The sequence below is a fragment of the Ixodes scapularis genome, unplaced genomic scaffold (genome assembly GCF_016920785.2).
Source record: "Ixodes scapularis isolate PalLabHiFi unplaced genomic scaffold, ASM1692078v2 PGA_scaffold6__148_contigs__length_123643588, whole genome shotgun sequence".
Taxonomy (NCBI): Eukaryota; Metazoa; Arthropoda; class Arachnida; order Ixodida; family Ixodidae; genus Ixodes; species Ixodes scapularis.
Window position 1 is genome coordinate 50,024,677 of NW_024609881.1, and position 22,995 is coordinate 50,047,671.

Below are 22,995 nucleotides of genomic sequence, written 5' to 3' on the forward strand. Positions count from 1 at the left end.
TGCTGTTTCCGGGCGCGCTTTCTGAGTCAGAACCGTGCGCTTTGGTTTGGACGGGCGAAACTTCGGGCGAGCGCGCACGCGCGCACGCAGGCACGAGCGCACAAGCAAAGTGCAACTGCGACAGACTGGCCGGCCAGACGGCGAGAGAAAGAGAGAGAGAGAGAGATCGCGTTGTCATGTTTGAAGAGAATAAAAGAGAGGGAGGAGAGGGCAGCCGGACGGCGAGAAACGCGGAGCCGGAACTAGCTTGCCCTCCACCGATTGGCCGGGACACAGGAGCGCCCTACTACGTCACCGCGCGTTTTTGTGCGCGTTGAGAAGAAGTTGAAATCAACCAACTTTCTTGTGCGCGCCCGGAAGGAGCGAAGAAGTGGCGCGACGTCACGAAAATACGTCACATCCGCAGCCGCACGACCTACACGCATAGAGTAATATAGTAAACGTAAAGAGAGGACACTGAAGCCGATTCGCGGCCCAGATAGTAGGATTCATACCCTCCGCTACGTGGCGCTTTTCCGTAATTTGGTTAATATTAATTACAGCTTTCTCTCTGAAAAGTATTTATTTTCTAAATTTTTATGCTTTAGAGTTTTTTAAAGTACTTAAAACGACTAAATAGTGTTAATCAAATACGTCACAAAAACCACGTGATGAATGGCGCCTGCCATGGCCTGTCTGCTTGCACGCCGTCACCTCTGCTCGTCCGTGCGGTCCGTGCTTCGTTCGTCCGTGCCGTACCGTCCGTGCCGTACCGTCCGTGCCGTCCGTGCCGTTCTTCTCCGTTTTATGCTACAGCGTGTTCGGTCGACTTTGCTTGAAACAAAGTGACGAATGACCGCCGCGTGCTCTCATGCTCGGCGTGAGTTTGTAGAGCTGAGCGGCTTGATATGGCTTGAGCTTCTCGTGTTTCCGTCGGGCTGCCTGGACCTAGATTTTTAAACAAAAGGTAAGTCGTTTTGCTCATTTGTCTCTCGACTGTGTTGTAAAGCTGGCTTTTGAATTTGCTGAGTCTGGGTTGCCGTCCGACGCCCCTCGGGCAGAGCTTTGTTCATGCGTGTTCAAGTGCCATCAGACATCTGTGGATGGCTGTTGAGAGGACTTATGCCGTCATAGATTGAAGTTAATTCACTGACTAAAGCTGGGTCGCCAGTCGTTCGCAGTGCGACGAATTCGGGGCAAGGTGTCCATTGAGTCATATTGATATTTTGACATGCATTCTTTCAATGGCGCGTCGCTGCTTTGATTTATCACATAAAGTACGTGCAAAAGAAGCGAACCAGCGAACGTCGCTCAAGCGAGCTACATAACTTGTGTGTACCGCCATACGAGCTGCAGTATGCTGCAGTTACGACGACAAACACATGCATAGAATTTCGGGGGAAAAAACTGCGAGACGCAGTATCAAATTTAGATATTTAATAAAGTTCCCAAGCAGCATATATATCCTATGGACGTCCACGGGACATCCAGGATAGGACATCCATGGAACTTTCGGACACTCTGAGAATGTACGGAGGACTATTCAAACATGGTTCCCACTACATCGCTACATCACCAAATGGAGCTCGAAATTTAGGTCTATGGTTCGCTGACATTATTTTCTATGTAAGAAAGCAAAATTCAAAATATTGACGGCCAATTTACCAGAAACAGTAGAGGTAGATTAGTCTTACTTATTTTGGCCGTACCGCTGTACCCTGCTTAAATTCCTGTTTTACTCTTAAGGATGACATTCGAACGTTGGGTAAAACCAGTCAGACGTCACTTGAACACTTGGTTGGAGTGCTGTGGCATGGCACTCTAGACACTGCGTTCGATTATGATGCATGAAGATTGCGTAAACTTCACAAACTTCACAATATTTCTTTCACCCGTCTGTGTTAATACGTGTCATGGGTTTATTGTAACATTGCGTCATGGTAATATCTTGTGACATTGTTTAAATCTCCATCAGTTTATTTTTTCACCAGCCGCTATTGTGCTACCTTCCGTTGAACTAAAGGAACGCGCCATTGGCTAGGCTTCAGTAGATGTTAAACTCTCCCTCCCCCGCTGGCCCAGATTATGTCCTACGGAAGTTACTGCTGCGTGGTCTGGTGTGCCAACAATGGGAAAACAAAGAAGCCACATGTCAAGTTTTTTCGAATTCCACGTGACCCAAGGTACGTATAGATTCTAAGGCAGTCCTTACAACATTTGATCGAAGCATAACATTTTGAAATGAGAACTATGGTCCGTTGCAACCTAAGAACGAAGGGCGAGGGTAAGACGGGCCGGGGAGGAGGAAGCAGACGGAACACGAAACGCTAAGGAGAGAAGGAGGTCTCCCCTTTCTTCTCCAGCGTTCCGTCTGCTCCCTCCTCCGCGGCCCGTCTTACCCTCGCCCTTCGGTCTTAGGTTGCAACAAACTATAGCAAAAACGATTTCTTCCATGTCACTTTGGTTTATGGACACCAATATCTTTCAGCATTTTAAGGTTATCTTGCCTCGGGCCTAAATTGATTGCATACCCTGGTGGGTATGCAATCTGTTTGTTTAGCTGTATTGCACTGTACAGTAGCATGAAGAAGAAAAACAAACTCTTCAGAACGTGAACACTTTGCTGAGAGGTGCCATACCAAACGGCAGTGAAACATTAAAAACAATTGAGGCTCATATATTTGGAGTTTATTTGACCCTTACAGTATGTGTAACCTTGGTGGTATATACAATGTTCTGCAGGTCAAAAGCATGGCTACAGTACGCCAGACGTCCTGAGCTCCTAGGAAAGACAGCCAAGGAGCTCTATGAGGGGTATCGCCTGTGTAGTGAGCATTTCACAGCCAAGGACTTTTTGGATCCTGGGAAGACAAGGCTGACCAAAACGGCTATCCCTACGGTTCGGCCGCAAATGCTTAGGCCATCTGTAACAGCCCAAGGTAACATAATCTTTATTTGCAGTCTGTACGGAGTTCTGTTATATTTTGCTTTTAGGCAGCACCAACTCTACGTCACTGATGCCAGCTGCCAGCATGCTGTCAACGATGCTTGACAGTCTCAAAAGTTTTAATCTGATTTAATTAGTTTTTATTATTAGTTTGTGCTTAAATATTTTATCTAATTCATTTAGCATTTTTGTACATTATCCCTGTAATGTCCCTGCGCATACTGTTGCCCATAACCAATATCCGTCCCAGTTTGTTGGAAAATTGTTTTAAAGCACAAGGTCAGCTGCATTGAAATACAGTAATTTGTGTCCTGCAATCAAGAAGGGCAGTTCTGCCAGTGCAGTATGACTTCTTACAGGGCATCCTAGGTTTGTAGCATACAATAGTGATATAAATGAAAGATAAGGCAGGTCAACGTTCCCCTGTTCATATCCAATTCGACAAGAGGACTCATGCCGTCTGAGTCATCTTCCTGACACTCATGTTTACAAGGTTAGCTTTAGTTGCCCATGCTGTTATGTTCTCATAAATTAGCATACCGGGCCATTAAAATTTAAGATATTCCGAGATTCCTAAGTGCCTTTTCAAGACCCGCCGGATCCTGTGTTTCGCCATTGATTAATATTGCTCAACATTAATTTTCATCACTAAGGGATTTCAATGCCCTTTCAGAGTGCTGAATATTTTCTGTTCCTTTGAAAGGTAACACTACTAACCTATCATTCGCCTGTAGCAGGAATTCTCCATCAGAAGCTTTATAAGCAGGTATTCATATCTGAGAAGCCAAAATTTTTCAGAAGAACCGGTGGCAACAACATGCCCCTGTGACGTTCCATTGGAGGGAAACAGAATGTCGCATCCCACAGCAGCTTATGGTGAGATTATTTATTTTTAATTGGCGGCTCATATCTGACAAGGAAGCCCTTTTCAGAAAAGCCAATAGCGGAACCAAGCCCCGGGGATGTTCGATTGGAGGGCAGCAGAACGTCGCCTTCAACAGCTGCTCATGGTGAGATCATTTATTTTAAAACAGGGGCTCATACCTGACAAGCAAACATCTTTCAGAAGGACCGATGGTGGCACCAAGCCCCGGGAATGTTCCATTGGAGGGTAGTGGAACGTCACCTTTGGCAGCTGCTCATAGTGAGATCATTTCTTTTAAAACTGCTGCTCATATCTGACAAGCAACCGTTTTTCAGAACAACCGCTGGCGGCACCAAGCCCCGGTAATGTTCCCTTGGAGGGCAGTGGAATGTCACCTTCAACAGCTGCTCGTGGTGAGATCATTTATTTTAAAACAGGGGCTCATACCTGACAAGCAAATGTCGTTCAGAAGGGCCGATGGCGGCACCAAGCCCAGGGAATGTTCCAATGGAAAGTAGCGGAACGTCACCCTTGGCAGCTGTTCATGGTGAGATCATTTCTTTTAAAACAGCTGCTCATAGCTGACAACCAAACATTTGTCAGAAGAACCGGCGGCGACATGTCCCTGTAACGTTCCATTGGAGGGAAGCAGAACGTCGCATCCCACAGCAGCTTCTGGTGAGATTATTTATTTTAAATGAGCGGCTCATATCTGACAAGGAAGCCCTTTTCAGAAAAGCCGATGGCGGAACCAAGCCCCAGGGATGTTCGATTGGAGGGCAGTGGAACGTCAACTTTGGCAGCTGCTCATGGTGAGATCATTTCTTTTAAAACAGCTGCTCATATCTGACAAGCAACCGTTTTTCAGAACAACCGCTGGCGGCACCAAGCCCCGGTAATGTTCCCTTGGAGGGCAGTGGAATGTCACCTTCAACAGCTGCTCGTGGTGAGATCATTTATTTTTAAAACAGGGGCTCATACCTGACAAGCAAATGTCGTTCAGAAGGGCCGATGGCGGCACCAAGCCCAGGGAATGTTCCAATGGAAAGCAGTGGAACGTCACCTTTGGCAGCTGTTCATGGTGAGATCATTTCTTTTAAAACAGCTGCTCATAGCTGACAACCAAACATTTGTCAGAAGAACCGGTGGCGACATGTCCCTGTGACGTTCCATTGGAGGGAAGCAGAACGTCGCAACCCACAGCAGCTTCTGGTGAGATTATTTATTTTAAATGAGCGGCTCATATCTGACAAGGAAGCCCTTTTTAGAAAAGCCGATGGCGGAACCAAGCCCCGGGGATGTTCGAATGGAAGGCAGTGGAACGTCACCTTCGGCAGCTGCTCATGGTGAGATCATTTCTTTTAAAACAGCTGCTCATATCTGACAAGCAACCGTTTTTCAGAACCGATGGCGACAAGCCCCTGTGGTATTTCACTGGAGGGTACCAGCGCGTCACATTCCATAGCGGCCTGTGGTAAAATAAATCTCCTACACAAATTGGGTTTATGCAAACATTCGTATTTAACAGTGACACATTTTCCAGAGCAAATGGGGATGGCCAGCTCTCCTGGCCAGCTTTTGGACCACAGCACTCCATCTTCGTCTGTTGGCTATTCTGAATCATCTGGAACCTGTGAGTATAAATTGACTTCTCTACAGATTTAAGCACTGCAAAATTGTGTTAAGCACCTCTGCATTTAGTATGCACATTGCTTCAAATTAGGTGACATTATTTGTCACTTCATTTTTGTGCTGGCCTTAATAACTTGGAACATCACTACAGGGCTCTAGGTGACGGGGAACATAAGCTTTGAAGTGTGGCACCGTGAAATGCTCTGAAAAGGGGTGGTTTCCTAGTAATCTGTGCTTACTGTAGTAATTTGCCAATCCTGTTACATACAGTTCTCATTTTGGATGACCCTGTTGAATGTAGTGATTGACTACGCGATTATTCAATATTTGAAAGATTCATCAATTTATGTTAATACAGTTTTTGTGGTGAAATTATTGCAGCTGAAAGACTAAAAGCTAGTTTAATTTTTTTTTTTCTGATAGCAGCCATTTGTGTATAGACAGTGGTAACAGAACATGCGGAGCAAATGCCCACTCACAATTTGGAGATAATCATGAAAAACGCAGAGATGTATGCTTCTTATGCCCGAAAGCAAAATTGCAGAACAGCCAAAGGTTGGGGGGAAGGGGGGTCACCACTTTGGAGGCCCGTGCACGTGTCGAGCTTCACCTTTTACATTGGTGTGCTTGGAGAAGCAGCTGAAGCGGATGAGCATTTATGTTAGGTGGGTGGGTTTTTAAGTCTGGAGTTGGACATTGATACGTGCTTTGTTTATTTCGCAAACGTTTCGAAAGTGGCGGGGGGGGGGGGGAAGGGGGCACATATTGCAGCATGGGTAAGTGGTCGGTATTTGGCGGTATCGTTTCTGTCGGGTTCTACTTTTATCATTTTTGTGTAGCCTGACTTATGTGCTTTCGGTATTGTTTTGGCAGGTTCTGGTCGTTCAACACCTGCTTCCGCCAAGCTCTCAAGGAGGCCCAGGGACGTCATAAAACGCCTACAAGCAAAGGTTTCCAGTTACAGAAAGACAATATCAAGACTGCGCAAGCAACAGAAGCAAATGCCTCAAACAGCTGCCGAAGCACTTGAAATGGTGCGTCCGTTTGTGACAGACGAGGTTTTCGGACTTATCTCGTCACATGTAAAATTAGGGCGCAAGGGACGAGGAAAACGGTTTCCACTGTGGCTCAAGAAGTTTGCTTTGCATCTGAACTTTCATGGCCCACAGGCATACCGTTTTCTATCGTTACATTTAACGCTTCCCACTCAGCGTTCACTGCGTAGGTGGCTGTCGAACGTAAAAATGACTCCTGGTATTATACCTGGTGTCATGTCCTCCATCGAATCTCAAACGCGGTCTTGGAATGCACGTGATCGTGTCTGCACCTTGATTTTTGATGAGATTGTTTTGAAGAAGAACTTGACATACGACCCTGCACACGACATTATCCATGGATTTACAGATGACGGTGTTGAACGAACCTCGACTATTGCAGATAGAGCCCTGGTTGTTGTGCTCTCTGGAATTTCCAGGAGGTGGGTTCAGCCCCTCGCATACACTGTTGGGCACACTTCAACACCGTCTTCTGTTATCCGGAGCCTCCTGATTTCTCTCATTCGAGAGCTTAAGACTGTTGACTTCACTGTGAAGGCCGTGGTCTGTGATCAGGGGGCTTCAAACGTAAGCTTAGCCAACCAACTTGGTGTATCTGCTGATAAGCCATTTTTTGAAGTCGACAACGAACGTGTTTACTTTATCTTTGATGTTCCGCACCTCATCAAAACAACAAGAAACAATCTCCAAGCCCACAAACTTTGCATTGGGGATGAGGTCATTGAATGGTCCCATATTGTTGAACTTTATCGTTCTACTCATGAGATGAGGTTGCGATTGGCTCCAAAACTTACTGAGAGGCACATTTTTCAAAAACCTTTCAGTAACATGAAAGTAAAGCGTGCCACACAGGTCCTGAGTGCCTCAGTCTGTCTTGCCATTCTATCCCTTGTTTATGCCAAGGAGCTTCCTGAGGCAGCCATGGCTACAGCCTATTTTTGTGATAGAATGGACAGACTTTTTGATTGTTTAAATAGCTCGCAATTCAAGAAGACGGGGCAGAAGTTGCGTCATGCAATTTTGAAAGGAGAATCTGAGATACTCGATTTCCTTCACCAACAACTCGCATGGATTTCAACATGGAAGTTCCAAAGTAGGAGGCAGCCACAAACCACCATAGGGTGGCAAGTTACAATAAGGAGTGTCCTCATGCTCTGGGATGAGCTTTCAAACAGCTATGACTTTAAATTCTTACTTACTCGACGCCTGCAGCAAGACCCACTGGAGAACATTTTTGGGGCAATAAGACAAATGCTGGGCTGCAATACAAACCCAAATGTGAATCAGTTCACCTCGGGACTGAAACACATCGGGATAAAAAAACTGTTCAGACTCTCTAACAATGGAAATGTAGAGGATGAAAAGGCTGACCTCCTCAAGGAGTTGCCAATATTTTCGCACCATGAAAGTTCCATTGCAGACAATGTGGAATGTTTTCCAGTTGATAACTTCCCGCCACTAGAAGATATTTCTGAGCTGGCATCAGACATCAGGTCTAATATAATTGACGACTCGTGCACTTACTACGTTGGAGGCTATTTGATCAAACTTTTCCTTGAACAGACAACCCGCAGCTGTGGCTGTTCTAAGCTGCTAAAGGATGAGTCTGACAACTTGACCAGGCCTCACCAGTATTTTCTTATGCTTAAAGCATACCACGTGCCTGGGAAACTCTTCGGAAACCTAGTAGTACCATCACAGGCTGCCTTTAACTTTATTCAGAAACTAGAAAATCACTTTCTTGCCGTAATAGAGAGTGTAGCGCATGTTCGAGGAGTGTGTGCTGCCTTGTATCACACACTCTCAGAGCTGGGTGGTTTCAGCCTTTGCTCAGAGGAGTGTCACAAAAGGTTTTTAAAAATGTTTTGCCGAATACGCTTGTGTTGGCATGTTCGGTTCCTTAACCGGAACTTGGACAAAGTTCGGTTACACTCTTCGGTTGCTAGTAAGCAACTTGATAAGTTTAACTGTTAATAGCTTAATAGCGTATTAACAGAGGTGGTTGCCAAATCAAAAACAGAAATTGCTTATTAATTGGGCAGTGTAGCTTGCACTCCAAACATGTGTTTTCTTTATTTCCAGGAAATGTGTATCACGGCCCCCTTACACAAATATTTATCCACTTTCTGCAGAATTTCTATAGAAAATAGTTTATAGAGGCATAGATGTTTGGAAGAAAATGTGTCCACTTCTGTACCCGTCTATATTTTTTGGACGTTTTTTTTTTCTGAAGTAATACTCCTGTCCTGAACAAATGTATTTCGGGGAATGTTTAGGGACGTTGAATCATGGTTGAATATCTATGGTTGAATCTTGTCAGATTCCAAATAGAGTTCTCATTGTTTTTTTGTTTTTTTTTGTAATGGCTCACCCGCAGCGAGTTTCAGGCTATGCCATTTCGTGTGTTTTATATTAGCCGGTAATTTGGAATTTGTACTATCCGGTGTGTGCTTCGCCTGGTAATGATAGCGATGTCTTGTTTATTTCTGCACTTACTTACCGTGCCCGAGTCGGCGTGAAGGTGAATGGATCATTCAGCATGTTCCCTGTGGAAAGCTTTTGTAAACTTGACTCCGCTAAAAATCTATTACGAAGTGTACGATATGCCGAACTCCTTCATACTCATTTATTTTTGTGATTATCTATTTCTTATAAAACATACAGAGCTTCTGAAGTAAATAATGCACATATGAATGTGGTCCAATAAAATGTTTTCAAACCACTTACTGTTGTTGACCCCAAAACCTCCCAAAATGCTCCACCAGCCAGGAGTCAATGTGGCGATTATGTACTTCAATGTGTTCAATAAGTTGAACTTTTATTCGACACATTACACATTTTGCAAAACTTATATCGTATATTGCAAAACTTATAACATAAAAACAACAACAAAAAAAAAGAATCATCGGCTCCGGAGCCAAGGAGCTCCCGAGAGCCTAGCGAGGAGGGAGGCGAGAAGGAAAGAAAGAGAGAAAAAGAGAAGGAGAAGGGTACCAAAAAACCGAAACAAAAATGCCCAAACCGAAACCGAAACTAACTTGACCGGAACCGGAACCAGATTGTGTTTCATACCGTCCGCTAAGAGCGCTAGTTGTCACTGCTCTATCTGGGCCGCTGGGGCCTATGGCAGTGTCCGCTCTTTACCTTGTGTATATTACTCTATGCTACACGCGCAAAAAGAAGCGCAGAGCCCGGACGGACAAACTCCGGAGAGGCTGCACGGCCGAGCTCAGCGCGGCGCTGCCAATTCACGAGAGCGCGTGCTCGGCCGTCAGCCGTTACCTCGGCAGTAGCGAAACGCGGCCATCCACGCCAGTGCGCCGCAAACTAAGGAAGCGGAAGAGCGACATTCATGCTTTCGCATTCACAACTCATAAGGAGTGCTTATAGGCGTCCTCGGAATATTATTTAAATTAAAGAAGTAGCTCATTATGACATTACAAACTAATTGTATACCACAAATTTCATCGGGCACATATCAAAGCGGATAGAAACATCAGGCTATTACCACAGAGCGCAAGACTAATGAGAGTGGTAGATCTGAAGATGGGACAATATGGAATATTTACGACACGGGACAATATAAGCACGAAATACACGAGAAGGCGAAGGAATTTTAACAGAGGTACATTTATACAGACATGAAGCAGGAGACTACGAATAGTACCGGTTATGACAATAAAAAATAAATAATGTGGCAAAACAATTACGTAATTTGGATGCGTTTTTTTCTTCTTTTTTATATATATATTTGTATATATATCACGCGCTTTTGATGCGCGTCGCGTAGCCGGTTCTCTTCTTTTTTTCTTTTCTTCTTTATGAGTGCTTATTTCTGCGTTGATAGCAGCGGTCGCGGGCCGGTTGGGACACCTCCGCGGGCCGAATCTGGCCTGCGGGCTGCGGTTTGGAGACCGCTTGCTTAGAGACTAGGTCGCTGCATACGAAACGAGGGCTCACACTTTGGGGCTTCCAGAAGGCTTGTTTTCGTATACAAGTGCGTTCAACATGGCTGCAGTTAAGCTCGGCTAAAAAAAAAACAAAAAAAAAAAAACAAGAACATATTGCTAGATTTTTTCTTTTAAAGGGGGATCGATTGGGAACCTATAAGTGTATGCATTTAACCTTACTTCTGTACCGCACTCTCAAAACCCCTCGTCTGTAAGGTAAGACTTCTTACCTTATATTGGCAAAGGGGGGGCTCACTTTTGTGTGGACATTTCACCGGGTTCGATCGAGGAAATAAAGCACGCATTTCGGCCCGCACAAATTAAACTACGAATCGCGGGACGCTGAAACTTTGTCAGGACGTGAGGTTAGAGGTGGGTGATAGAATTTGAATGCTTGAGGACAAACGTACCTGGATCAAGAGACGAAATTTTTATATAAACCGGCACCCACCTAAGCCTCACCTCGCCAAAACATGAAATGACAATATGGGCACCTGTATAGCATTCATGTCAGTAAAATAAACAAACTGCCATCATGAAAGACAATGTTGGTTTCTGTCTCGGTGACCTTCTTGTTGGTAACAAATCCCACGTGCTACGGCGCGCTGAAATATACAGAATTCCAAATGTATCACTTTTCATCATAGCTACCAATAGGTAAAACTGCGCTTTTTTTTTTTTTTTTTTTGTTTGCGCATTTAGAAACACGGCATAGACTGTGAACCCGGAGAAAGAGTCGAGCACAGCTTTCCGTGGCAATGTTGATGATACCGGAGAACGTATACTCAAGCTCCGAGCAAGGCATGGTCACGCGCAATCATCCTCGTTTTGAAAACAGCACAGGTGATGCCAAATTTAAGAGTCTCAAACAGTCACAGACCGTGAAGAAAAATTAACGGAACGCCAGTTTGTATCAATATTGTGCATATTGAGCAGACTTTCTGGGGACTTGGTTTGGCGGATGATTTTAACCCTATACGATACATTATTAAAATATCGTGTGATTTACTGCGCAAAAAAAAAAAAAAAATACGCTTAAAAAACTTGATAACTTTGTGAGTAGTTTCAAAGTGAGTAGTTTAAAGGGAGTAGTTTTAAAGAAGGACAATCTTAAAGGTTTGGGGGGGGGGGGGGGGCGGGAAGGGGGGAGGCGTTTTTAATTGGAGAGCTCCAGTTCTACGTTTTGCGTGTGTAATCACCGCTGAATTATCTTGCGGCTGCTTTGGTGCGACTAAATATTACTTTATGTTGTAAAAGCTGCTCCGTCCATATATATTTCATACTAAATAAGCTCAATTATTATGTGGGCCTCGCCATTGTAGTGCCATGTGCAGAGCGAACGCAATTGCCGATAATTACGATTCGAGAGTGACACACTTTGAATTTTAAAAAGAATATCACAAATCTCATGCGAAGTCTTTTACCTCCGTCGCCGACTGTTTCAATACTTTTGGAGGACGGAAAAGCGTTTTCTCGCGACTTTACCTAACGCTTCAGATAACTGAAAACGATGATTTCAAGCAACAAGATATCCGAAGTGTCATTACTGTGAAACATAGCCCTTTTAGTTGCCATACTTTAGAAGAGGCATTTGATGAATTTGGGCGTGCGGAAATTCCTGATCTGCATGATATAGCACGGCAATGCGCTCCCCTATTTTTGGCGAGTAATTCCATGGTGATTTTTTTTAATGTCTTCTGTAGCGTGTCGAAATTTTAGCAGTGTTTCCTTTACGAGGGTGATGAAAACATTATCCCCAATTCGTCTACCTTAGAACTTCTGTTCTCTGAAATGTCTTAACAATGCGTCTCGTGCGATGTCGATGTCTCTCCAGACACTGCAGTGCACGTCGGAACACGTTGCGTCCATTCAATTGTGATTGCGGTGCAAAACGAAAACAAAAAAACAATGACTTCCCCACGTAGTCTTGAACACATGACTCGCCAAAATGTACTCCATGTTTTACAATCACTCTTACGTCAAAAGTATTAAATTTTATTACTAGATTACTCGAGAAGAAAAGTAATTGGACGTTATTTAAAAAAAAATTAGCGTTACTTTTCCGATTCCTTCAGATTTTCAAAATGGCGGAGTTTGCTTGCGGTTTGAAGGCGGATCTTTTGTATTGTTTTCTATTTTACTAGAATCACAAATTTTTTACATAAATACTTATCTTCTTCATCCACCTATTACAATTTATCGTAAACCGTCCTTCGGCTGGAGACTTCATTTGAAGATTCATTGGTACAAAACTTCTTCGATTGAAGGGCGCTGTGAGAGGAGAGTGGAAAACATAGTAACGATTACAAGTGTTTTTAGTACTTCCAAGATTAATGTGTTTGCTCTTGTAACTGCTTTCCAAAAAAACGTAAAAAAATTATTAAAAAAAAGTAGTCAATTAATAATACCTACCGTATAGATCTGCCCACGCGTGACTTGATAAAAACAAAAGCCTGCAGTGATTTGTTTTTGTACTCTTGTGCCGATATGTTTTGCACAATATGCTGGAGGTGTTCGTGTCGCGAAGAAGTATGTTTCAATGGATACAGAAGTTAAAAAGTTCATGAAGAAGGAACCGGTCGCGCGTCAGGCGACTGATGAACAGATCGAGCTTGGATGTGAATTGACTTTGTCGGGTGCACAAGTAACATCGAACACTCTAAAAAAAAGGGGATGTAGGCGTTACACCCCTTGTCACATACACGACACCCCAAAACTTTAGTTTGATGTACAGCGCACTGACGTTGTACCGTCGCTACCAAATTTCACGAGCGGCTTGATAGCCGAGTTGTACAACTCATTAAGACAGTTAATGTAAGTGTGACTGATTGCAAAAAAAAAAAGTTACCGAGGTTTTCTAGGCTCAACAGCAAAACCTGTGTTTTTTTCCCTGTAGACTTTAATACGTACTTTACCTGTTTAATATGTTAGATTGCCCCGTCATCAACCCTCTTGCAAAATTTGGGGCAGTCAGTTCGACGTCAGCGCGCTGTACGTCCAACTGAAGTTTTGGGGTGTCGTACATGTGACAAGGGGTGTAACGTCTACACCCCCTTTTTTAGAGTGAATGACGCAGGAAACATGAGCTGCAAATCAGCCAAGGTTCCGCCTATGCAATGATCCAGGACAGACTCGGGCTTGGAAAAGTTTGTGCGAGATGGGGCTCTGAAACGCTTGGGCGGCAAATGCTCGAAACATCCTCGTAAATAGCGTTAATTGTGTGGGATCACATGCAACAATACCAGCGTGCATTAGACGTAAGTGATTCAAATTTGTCGGTCGTCTCTACTGTGGCGTATTCTGGCGCTCGATCTAGCAACGAAAGCTGGAAAATGTCTGTTTCGAACGTGCATACGACGACGCCGTGATGTCGTCTTTCTACAGTTTTCTCTACGCCCTATTACAACCTTTCTTGCCTACTTTGAATTACCCCATCGCAGTTGAAAGAAGCCAACGTCCCAATCCTCGACGATATTCTTTACTGAAGGGACCGTATACATCGGTTTCTTAACGTATCGAGCTAAGAGTTTGTACAATGGTCGGAGAAAATAGTGTCTTTTGTGTATCAAAAGTAAAAAAAAAAAGAATTTACCTGAGTGGAGACTAACAATTTAAGAACTTGGATTCATTCTTGGCGACCGTGTGCTAACAAAAGACGTCTGAGCGGCGCAATAGCTGGTGGAGGCAACGTTAGAGCGTAGTACGCAGATACTGATCTCCGATAGCAGAAAAAGTGGAGTGCATGGTTTCAATATTTTTGCTAATAATAGAGATCAAATGGACACAAACCAACAAGAAGAATTATTTATTAGGCTATTTTGACGCTAGCTTTTGACGTTACAACTTTTTATGCAAGCCTCTAGCATCACGTAGTTGTTTATGCAAATGAACGCTACTATTATTATATTACTATTACTATATCTCAACAGCTGTCGCCATCTGTCGGCTATTGCGCCAATGAAACGCTTTTTTTAAGCAGACAGCAGTCATAACTAGTGAATTTACTCTTTTTACATCTTACCACAGGTAAGCTAATTCTTCGATACTTCGGTACACAATATGCACCATCGTCGGGCACCTCTGTACAAAAGCTTAGCTTGATATGTTAAGAAACCGAGTCGTGCGGTTCCTTCAGGAGGCCAACGGTTCATCTGATTCACGGGGTATGTCTGCAAATTGAGTTGCTCTTCCGTTGCACCTCTAGCTCAACAAGGACACTCTCTCCATGAGCTACTTTCAAAAACCCGGTAATCTATGCATGTTTTTTGTTTTCTTCTTCTTTTGTGTCTTTGTTGATTTACCGTCACGTGGGGAAACGACAGCTGTGATATGACTGGGGTTCGTGTCGCGCAACAGCTGTCGGCCTAGTTTTTCTAAAGCCAACTTTCCAGCTGCGGAATGGTGCGAACCTGCCAAGGTTCCAGTTTGACCGGATTCGTCCCTTTTCGAACTTCCGAAAGCGAAGTTCGGCGAAAAAAAGTCGACTAAAGATCAACTTTTCTGCGGAAACGCAAAAAAAAAAAAAAGAAAAAAAAAGTGAGTTGTTGTTATTTGGCGGAGGAAAAGTTCAACGTTTATTAAAGCATGAAATGCTTTTTAACCCTACCCCCCAATTCCAAAATTTGCCCGTCCATCCGTCCGTGCATTTCCCGCTAAATTTAACGGGGAAAGTTATATCTCGAGACGTACACACTAATACAATTTCTAAGCTAAATTTAGCGGGAAAATTGATGTCAAGTGACCTGACGTCACGCAACATATGTACAAGTTCAGTTTCCCCGCTAAATTTAGGGGAAAAATTGACGTTCCATGACCTATACACCAATTCAGTTTCCCCGCTAAATTTGGCGGGAAAGTGGCGTCACGTGACCCATACACCTTGGGAAAATTGACGGCACGTCACCTATACGTCAACTCAGTTTTCCCGCTAAATTCAGCGAAGGAAATCGTCGCCACGTGACCTGACATCACGCGACCAATACAACCATCCAGTTTACCCGCTAAATTTAGCGGGGAAAATGTACGTCCGACCCTTTTCCGGCTTTGCGGTTCGAGAGCTCAAAACACACGTGTTGCCAGGCCGGATTAGGCTGGGTGGAAAAACAAGGCTGCCATTTTACTTCACGCGCGGTAGTTGTGTAGGTGTGGCACGAGGGCGCGCGAATATTCCTTAAGCGGGTTTCACATGCAGCGATTTTGGCCCTAGAGCGGCGCGATTTCTGCCGTCGCGGCGCTCTGGCCAGCCGCAGCGGTTGAGCGGCGCGGTTCCACCAGGTTGGAAATTTTTCGCCGCGGCAGAGCGGCAGCTTCTGGCCACTCACAGCGCGGCGGGAAATCACGTGACAGGAGGAGAAGCATTGCGGGAAAGCTGGCAGATAGGACGGCGGCAGTTTCACCTTCACGACTGACAAGGAAACAGCGCACCCTCAAAACAAGCACTCTAAAGCTTTCATGCACACGAAAGAAAGAGCCACTGTTTCACGTTCTTGAAGCAGAGGACAAGCAGAGAAAGCACGCCGCGACTGGTTTGCGGTTTGTTTTTTCCGGGTGGGTCGAGCTTCTTTGCCTCAGCAGTCGCGTCGGAACTGTTCAGGAGATTATGGAGGAGGGGGATGGCTGTGCCCTTCCTCGGAATTTGTTTTCTCAATGAATTACGCGGCTCTTTTTGCTTTCCTCACCTGAGTACCGACTGTAGCGAGCGCAAGAGACGCTAATCGGAAGGGGCTCGTGCGAGCGCTAGTGGGAAAAATAAAAGAAGAAGAACTGAGCGACATTTCGTGTCTTCTCGAACACAGATCGCCCAACAAGTAGGAAAATGTATCGCGCCCAGTTCAATGAACTCCTGATAAATGAAGTGTCCAAGCGTCGGATTCTTTGGGACGCGCAGCTCAAAGCATTTAGGAATAGTGGGACGAAAGAGACACTCTGGGAAGAGGTGACTGAAGCCGTGAAAGTGATCGACAAGACCGGTATGAAACCACTGCACTACTACGGGTTTCAACGTTTTTACACTGTTTAACCATGTGAATTATTCAGCAAACGTCAAAGGCAGTGGTATCGGAACAGAGGGAGGCGATCGCCCCCCCCCCCCCCCCCTTCCTCGCGCCCCCCTAGATATTTCTAAATTTTAATGTAAGGAATACGTACTAAGACGGGGCAAAAAATAACTCTGTTTGCCCCCCCCCCCCCCCCCCCTGCCCCCCAATATTCGAGTAATTCGGACGTATCTGGTGAGGGGTCTTGATTTTTAAAATAAATATTGCAAAGTGGCTTATAGTGATATCTGAACAGGGTGTTCCCAGCAATCGCAGTAGACCAAGAACAGCAATGCCCATGGCTTGTGACCAAGCACTTGACATTACCTAAGAAATGTGACATAACCAGCTTGCCTTCGTACTTTCACTCGTTGTAACTCGATGTTTCTCTGCTTTCCTATACTTGTAGACAAGATTCCAACGCTATGAAATCAAATGTGTGGGTGCGCGTGAATCTCGGAACATTGAGCACCGGCGAAATCTATGGAAGCGCGCTCTTCGAAATGGCACAGAAAGTTGACCCCAAATTTAGAAGCGTTCAATGCTGCGCTTCCCGCCCCCGCTCGTTGCCTGTCGCAGGGCTCTGGTGGCGCGTACGACATTAGAGAGTTTTAGCAGATCGTAAACGATAGCCCGGTACAGCGGAGCTTGCGCTACTACTTTGTAGCATGCTTTTAAGCGCGCCCGGACTGTACCGGCATCGTATCGGTATCGTGTCAAGCGTTTGATAAAACTCTCTACTGTTATCAAAGCCAAAAAGCTTGTGTTCGATGCGGATCACCGACTGTAGGACAGTCATTTATCCCTTTTGAGTCGACTGTATTACGAGCGCTCTCGAAGACGGCAACATGCGCAATGCGCGCTATGTTAATCTAAATGTCCAGCATCATCATCCTTTTAATCAACATGCATCAAGCTGTATACGACTTGACATTTCAGTGACAGTGGATGAGGTCCACTCCCGATGGAAGAACCTGAGGGACACTTTCCGGAAAAAAATGAATGACGAGAAGGGGACAAAAAAGAGTGGGGCTGCAGCTTCCTCAAAATCTAAGGTTTGGCCCTACATGGACCAAATGCAGTTCCTGAGCGACACATTAGGTTCTCTCTAGTAAGTGTTGGAAAATATCAATATTAATTGATAGGTGTGAGCACAAGTGCTTAAAGGAGCGGTGCAACGATATTCAATTGGAATGTTTTTCACTTTGCACGAGCTTACTGGCAGTAGTGGGACTCAAGTATACTCGCAACGCCACTGGCTAAGAAACTCTTTTGTTGCGGTGTAATTTCAGGGGCAAAAGCGATCATTTTCATTCAATCTTTCCTTTGCGAATTTTGATGACGTACCGTGGGGATCGCAGTACACCCCAAACGACGATATTTGAATGCGGTTCATAGATTGGACCCGAGTATTGCGTGGGCCCTCGATTTGGGCTTGTGATAATTACTAGCTCGAGAAGCATTCGGGTATAGTGGCCCGTGACCAATCGCTGCGACGACGACAATAGCCGAGCCATAGCAATGTCTGGAACTCAGCGCGTGTCCTATGCTTTGCCAACCCCAGCGCGTGGCTATGATCAACATTGGTGGCATATAATCGGCTCCAGATCACATGGCCGCTTGTTCTGGCTGCGAGTTGAGGGGGTGAACGCTGCTCGTTTTTTTTAAATGTTTTTCTGGAACTTCTATTACGTGGGTTGAAAGACGAACGCGTGTTTCATATATGTCAGTAACGTCAGTGTTCCGTTCTGAGCGGTATTTGCGCGAAGTAGAAAAATTGTTGCACCGCCCATTTAATAATTTACATTCTTTTTAGAAGCTTCAGCAACATGGAGGCCACCGATTTAACGGTGGCACACATGAGTCAACCGGCAGCAGACAGTCCGACGCCTCAAGGGAGCCCAAGGGGGCCGGACGCCTCAAGCTGTCTGAATCTGATTTTTGCGTCACCGGGCTACGCCGAGACCTCTGCTGCTGGTCCTTCCCAAGCAGCCGAGCCGGGAAGCTGCCCAAGAGAAAGCGTAGCGACTAGGACACACGCAAAAAGCCAAAAACGGAAGCAGGACTTGGAAGCAGTGGAAGACGAACTCAACGTTGTGAGAGGGGCCCTGGCAGCACACAAGCCTATGGATGCTACTGTCCACTTCCTGCTCTCCCTAGATCCATACTTAAAGGCGACACCCGAGTCTATGCAGACTCACCTTAAGATGGAACTTCTACATATTCTATCTCAGTATGCTCAAGGCCGATACCCTGATGCACTTCTTGTAAAGAGCGAGTAAAGACAAATGAGTCACACCTTTTGCTTGTTTATTCGTCTGGATCGTGTCTACCATGCAATGTATGCAAAAGTTTGCAAGTGCTCGCAGCACAAGGTGCGCTTCCGTTCAAGGACGTAGCCCAGCAGAGGTCCGCTGCCAAGGTACGGCCCCTTGCCTGCTCATAAAGTAGGAGCAGAAGAGGTCCCTCGCTTCACGTGCGGAACCGCTGTAATTGTGCCCCACCGGAGGCTCCAGGTCCGTCATAACTGTTTCGTCATCTTTGAATGTCGATCGCCAGTTGCCGTTCGTGATGTTGCCATAGGCATCCTCTTTGTCAACGTAGCTAGGAGGAATGTAGACGGAGTCGTCCCGCAAGTAGTTGTGTAGTGCGCAAGTTGCCATGACGACGTAGTCTGCGTGTTCTGCTAGCAGGTTGATGGTTCTTCGGAATATCCGAAACCTTGATGCCAACACGCCAAAAGCGTTTTCGGCGCACCTCCTGCACAAGTGGAGACAGGTTCACGGAAATGATTCTTTACAATTATCCCGCAACAAAACAGACAAAAAACAACAACAATTAAACTATTTGCTACCCTGCTAGAAACTACCCGCCCACCCCCTCCAATTCACTACATGGTTATTGCGCTTTTAAGTCACCTTGCACGGCTGAGCCGATAGTTGAATATTCGTTTGTCATCGTCCTGGTGCTTTCCCGGGCATGGTCTTAAAAAGTCGGGGCGTAGGTGGAACGCTTCGTCCCCCAAGAACACATATGGTGCGATTACTGTCGAGTTTGGAAGCCGCTTTGGTGGTGGCAGGCCGAGGAGGCCATTTTCGAGACATTTACCGAACCGAGAGGCACTTAGGGTACCTCCATCGCTCTGTCGTCCGTAGGCACCGACGTCTACAGCAACGAACTTCAAGTCACTGTCCACAACAGCCATTAGTACGATAGAGTATGTACCCTGTAATGACAACAAATCATAAATGCAGTGAGAAATACAGCTCATAAAAAGTACTGACGCAAACTGCACCTTATAGTTGTAGTACAAGCTACCAGAATTCGGTGGTGCCTGAATCTCGATGTGTTTGCCATCCACAGCACCGACACAGTGGGGGAAATTCCACTTGTTCTGGAAGCCCTCAGCAACTTCCTGCCATCTCTCAGTAGTTGGCACCTGTGATGACATTGTGTCATAGCAGCAGACATGTAATAGAGCCTTCTAAATATTTCAAACGCGACTGCATGGAAGTTCTGAAATCAGTTTCATAAACTACAATTTTCGATGGTATATAATATATGTAAGCACACACAGATACCTTTACAATCTGTTTTATAACAACATAATTAAACATTGGTTAATCCCTTCACCGGTTGAAGGTTTTCATGATCTGTATACTACATTACAATACTCAACTCCAGAACTTCATAATAAGTGCTCAACTTTGTGCAAGATGGCCTTCATTGATATAGCACCATTAATCTACGCGGGTTTCACATGAAGGGATTTCGTGGCCGAAATCGTTGCCGCTAGCGGCGTGGCGGCACGGATCGCGAGGTTTCACTTCACATGAGCGTTTCCTGCGGTTGCGATGGCCAATGTTGCTTGCAGCAAGCAGATGCTCACAGTAGGTTACAGCGGCTTCCAATAATTTTAATGCCTTAGTTTTCATTTTACCCTTTAATTTCACCTTAATAAAATAAAAAAGCGTTTAAAATATTAAATAAACCTTGATCCTATTTGTTTATGGTTCTTGTTTTCTTTCGAACTTCGTTCTCGCGGAGGATCAAACGTCGAATCATCCTCGGCAGCGTCACGGGCAGCGCCTTCCTCGGATGTAGACTTCAACTATGGTGCCTGGAGCGCGTCTTCGACTGGTGTGTTTAGCGTCCTATCCCGCCCATACATCAAAAGTGGTCCCGATGTGGCAACAAATGACGCGAGTGTCATGCTGTTGCCTGTCGCGATCCTGGCGGTTGGCCGTAGAAATGCTGGCGAAAAGCAGGAGCGAACGCGAGTGTCGCTGTCGTCACGGCGTCCCGTTAGGCGTCCCAACTTCCGGCTGCACTAGCTTCCGTGAACTGTCACAGTGGAAAGCGACCTGCAGCAGAACAGGCATCTGCTACATACACCATAACTGTTGGGACGCCACCAGGGTCGCGACCGGCGACAGCAGAACACTTTTATGACGTCATCAGGCGGAAATCGAGGGACCACTTTTTTGGCCGCGGTAAACACACCAGTCAAAGACGCGATCCAGGCACCATACTTCAACTGATATGACCGACCCGAACCTCGCGAACCGGTAGTAGTGCAGTCGTTTCATACCGGTCTTGTCGATCACTTTCGAGGCCTCAGCCACCTCTTCCCCGAGTTTCCCTTTGATCCCATTGTTCCTAAATTCTTTGAGCTGCGCGTCCTAAGGAACCCGACGCTTGGACAGTTCACTGATAAGCAGTTCATTGAACTGGGCGCAACATGTTTCGTCTTACTTGGTGCAACGATCTGTGTTGGAAAAAAACATGTCAATGTCGCTCAGTTCTTCTTCTTTTGTTTTTCTCACTAGCGCACGTACAATCCGCTACCAAGTAGCGTCTCTTGCGCTCGCTACAGTCGGTACTCGGGCGAGGAAAGCAAAAAAGAGTCGCGTAATTCATTGAGAAAACAAATTCCGAGGAAGGGGACAGCAATCCCTCTCCTCAATGATCTACTGAACAGTTCCGACGCGACTGCTGAAGCAAAGAAGCGCGACCCGCCGTAAAAGAGATATCGCAAACCAGTCGCTTGCGTACTTTCTCTGCTTGTCGTCTGGTTCAAGAACGTGAAAACGCCACCGTCCTGTGTGCCAGCTTTCCCGCAATGTTTCTCCTCCTGTCACGTGACTTAACGCCTCGCTGTGAGTGGCCAAGGCGAGAGCTGCCGCTCTGCCGCGGCGAAGAATTTCCAACCAGGTGGAACCGTGCCGCTCAGCCGCTGCGGCTGGCCAGAGCGCCGCGACGGCAGAAATCGCGCCGCTCTAGAGCCAAAATCGCTGCATGTGAAACCCGCTGACGAACTGTGACTGCTTGTATACCCAGGTATTGTCAGGCAAAAAGAAGCGGGGCTCGGACGGCAGTGTGCGAGCTGAGCTCTCGGATCTGCATTGAACGGTCACCGTGGACGCACCATCTTAATCAGTATGCTTATTTCCCGATTTAAAACGTATTCAATACTAGAATCCCCAGCAGTGTCAGTATTTCTCTAAAAGCACCTCACAAATTACTGGTAATAGAAGAGGTGCGCAAAATTTAATCTTAAGCAAAGCATTTTCTATCACTAATTTGACCAGCCAGCCTTTCAACATACCTTTAGACAAAGGGGTTGGAGAGCTGTCCAGAGAATCTTGCAGGTGGAGTGAATGACACCCGCCGCTGTCGAGATTCCGACTCTAAAGGCCAGAGCAATGTCCTGTATCTGCATTCCAGACGATAAGTACCTTAAAGAAAGCGGGTGGAATAGTAAATCATATGTCTGTGCATAAATCAGAGCTAATTAGAAAAGCAGGAAAGTTCCCAGTACCTGAGTGTCATGGCGAGTCTATAGCCCGCGATAATAGCGGCTGCCGCGTGAGGTAAGCTCTTGTGAGTGGTGTTTCGACCAGGGAATGGAGCTCTTCAAATATTTCAGGTCTCATCTTATAGTACTTATGGAAGTACTCCGTGTCCCAACTTATAAGCAAAGGCATCTGCACGAATATATTACATTGTGAGAAAACAAATACCACTAGAAAATCCTTGGTATCAAAATACGAGGTCACAACTCACCGCTGTGTGGACCTCCGACTCTCTCCTGCGGCTTTGCCAGATGGGCCTTACCCACCAGCGCCTTGGGCTCCGGAGAGTAAGCAGGATCTGCTTCTTTCTTAAGAGAAGATACTCTTCAAGTCTTCGTAGACGGACATACTCCGGATCATGAGCACATACCCAAATTTCGGAAATACCAACTATATCCGCTATATCCAGGAGGTTCGGGCCGGCCATATCAGTTGGAGTGTTTACATCCGAGGAAGGCGCTGCCCGTGACGCTGCTGAGGATGATCCGAGGTTACATCCTCCGCAAAAACGAAGTTTGAAAAAAGAACCATAAACAAATAAGACCAACGTTTATTTAGTATTTTCGACGCTTTTCTTTCATTTATTAAGGTTAAATTAAAGGGGAAACTGAAAACTAAGGCATAAAAATTGTTGTTAGAAGCCGCTGTAACCGACTCTGCGCATCTGCTTGCTGCAA

The 22,995-nt window shown here is 45.6% G+C and overlaps 3 protein-coding genes and 1 long non-coding RNA gene across 9 annotated transcripts; 2 read left to right on the forward strand and 2 right to left on the reverse strand.

Moving 5' to 3' along the window:
* The first annotated feature begins 733 nt into the window (after positions 1-733).
* LOC121832943 (tetra-peptide repeat homeobox protein 1-like) lies at positions 734-4,376 on the forward strand. The gene is made up of 8 exons (XM_042294759.1): positions 734-946; positions 2,062-2,162; positions 2,722-2,918; positions 3,725-3,802; positions 3,859-3,936; positions 3,993-4,070; positions 4,127-4,204; positions 4,261-4,376. Exons 2-8 carry the CDS (start codon positions 2,065-2,067, stop codon positions 4,374-4,376), a joined length of 723 nt encoding a protein of 240 aa, XP_042150693.1. The 5' UTR covers positions 734-946; positions 2,062-2,064.
* Positions 4,331-9,198, forward strand: LOC115311607. 5 transcript variants are annotated; one of them, XM_040500060.2, is made up of 8 exons: positions 4,560-4,603; positions 4,660-4,737; positions 4,795-4,872; positions 4,929-5,003; positions 5,060-5,137; positions 5,194-5,265; positions 5,335-5,424; positions 6,297-9,198. In XM_040500060.2, exons 2-8 carry the CDS (start codon positions 4,713-4,715, stop codon positions 8,450-8,452), a joined length of 2,574 nt encoding a protein of 857 aa, XP_040355994.2. In that variant the 5' UTR covers positions 4,560-4,603; positions 4,660-4,712; the 3' UTR covers positions 8,453-9,198. The 5 variants fall into 5 exon arrangements, with proteins under 5 accessions (XP_042150369.1, XP_042150370.1, XP_040355994.2 ...); XM_040500057.2 differs by having other exon boundaries at positions 4,568-4,603; positions 4,932-5,003; XM_040500058.2 differs by having other exon boundaries at positions 4,568-4,603; positions 4,660-4,734.
* Positions 9,199-18,796: 9,598 nt separating this feature from the next.
* Positions 18,797-19,811, reverse strand: LOC121046159. Of its 2 annotated transcripts, XM_040500055.1 has the most exons (3): positions 19,782-19,811; positions 19,382-19,689; positions 18,797-19,223 (listed from the first exon to the last, which is right to left on the reverse strand). In XM_040500055.1, exons 2-3 carry the CDS (start codon positions 19,666-19,668, stop codon positions 18,851-18,853), a joined length of 660 nt encoding a protein of 219 aa, XP_040355989.1. In that variant the 5' UTR covers positions 19,669-19,689; positions 19,782-19,811; the 3' UTR covers positions 18,797-18,850. The 2 variants fall into 2 exon arrangements, with proteins under 2 accessions (XP_040355989.1, XP_040355987.1); XM_040500053.1 differs by lacking the exon at positions 19,782-19,811 and having other exon boundaries at positions 19,382-19,746.
* Positions 19,812-19,831: 20 nt separating this feature from the next.
* Positions 19,832-22,298, reverse strand: LOC120838081. The gene is made up of 3 exons (XR_005715032.1): positions 22,285-22,298; positions 22,072-22,201; positions 19,832-19,902 (listed from the first exon to the last, which is right to left on the reverse strand). It is a non-coding gene; the product is annotated as an uncharacterized LOC120838081 (long non-coding RNA).
* Positions 22,299-22,995: the final 697 nt, after the last annotated feature.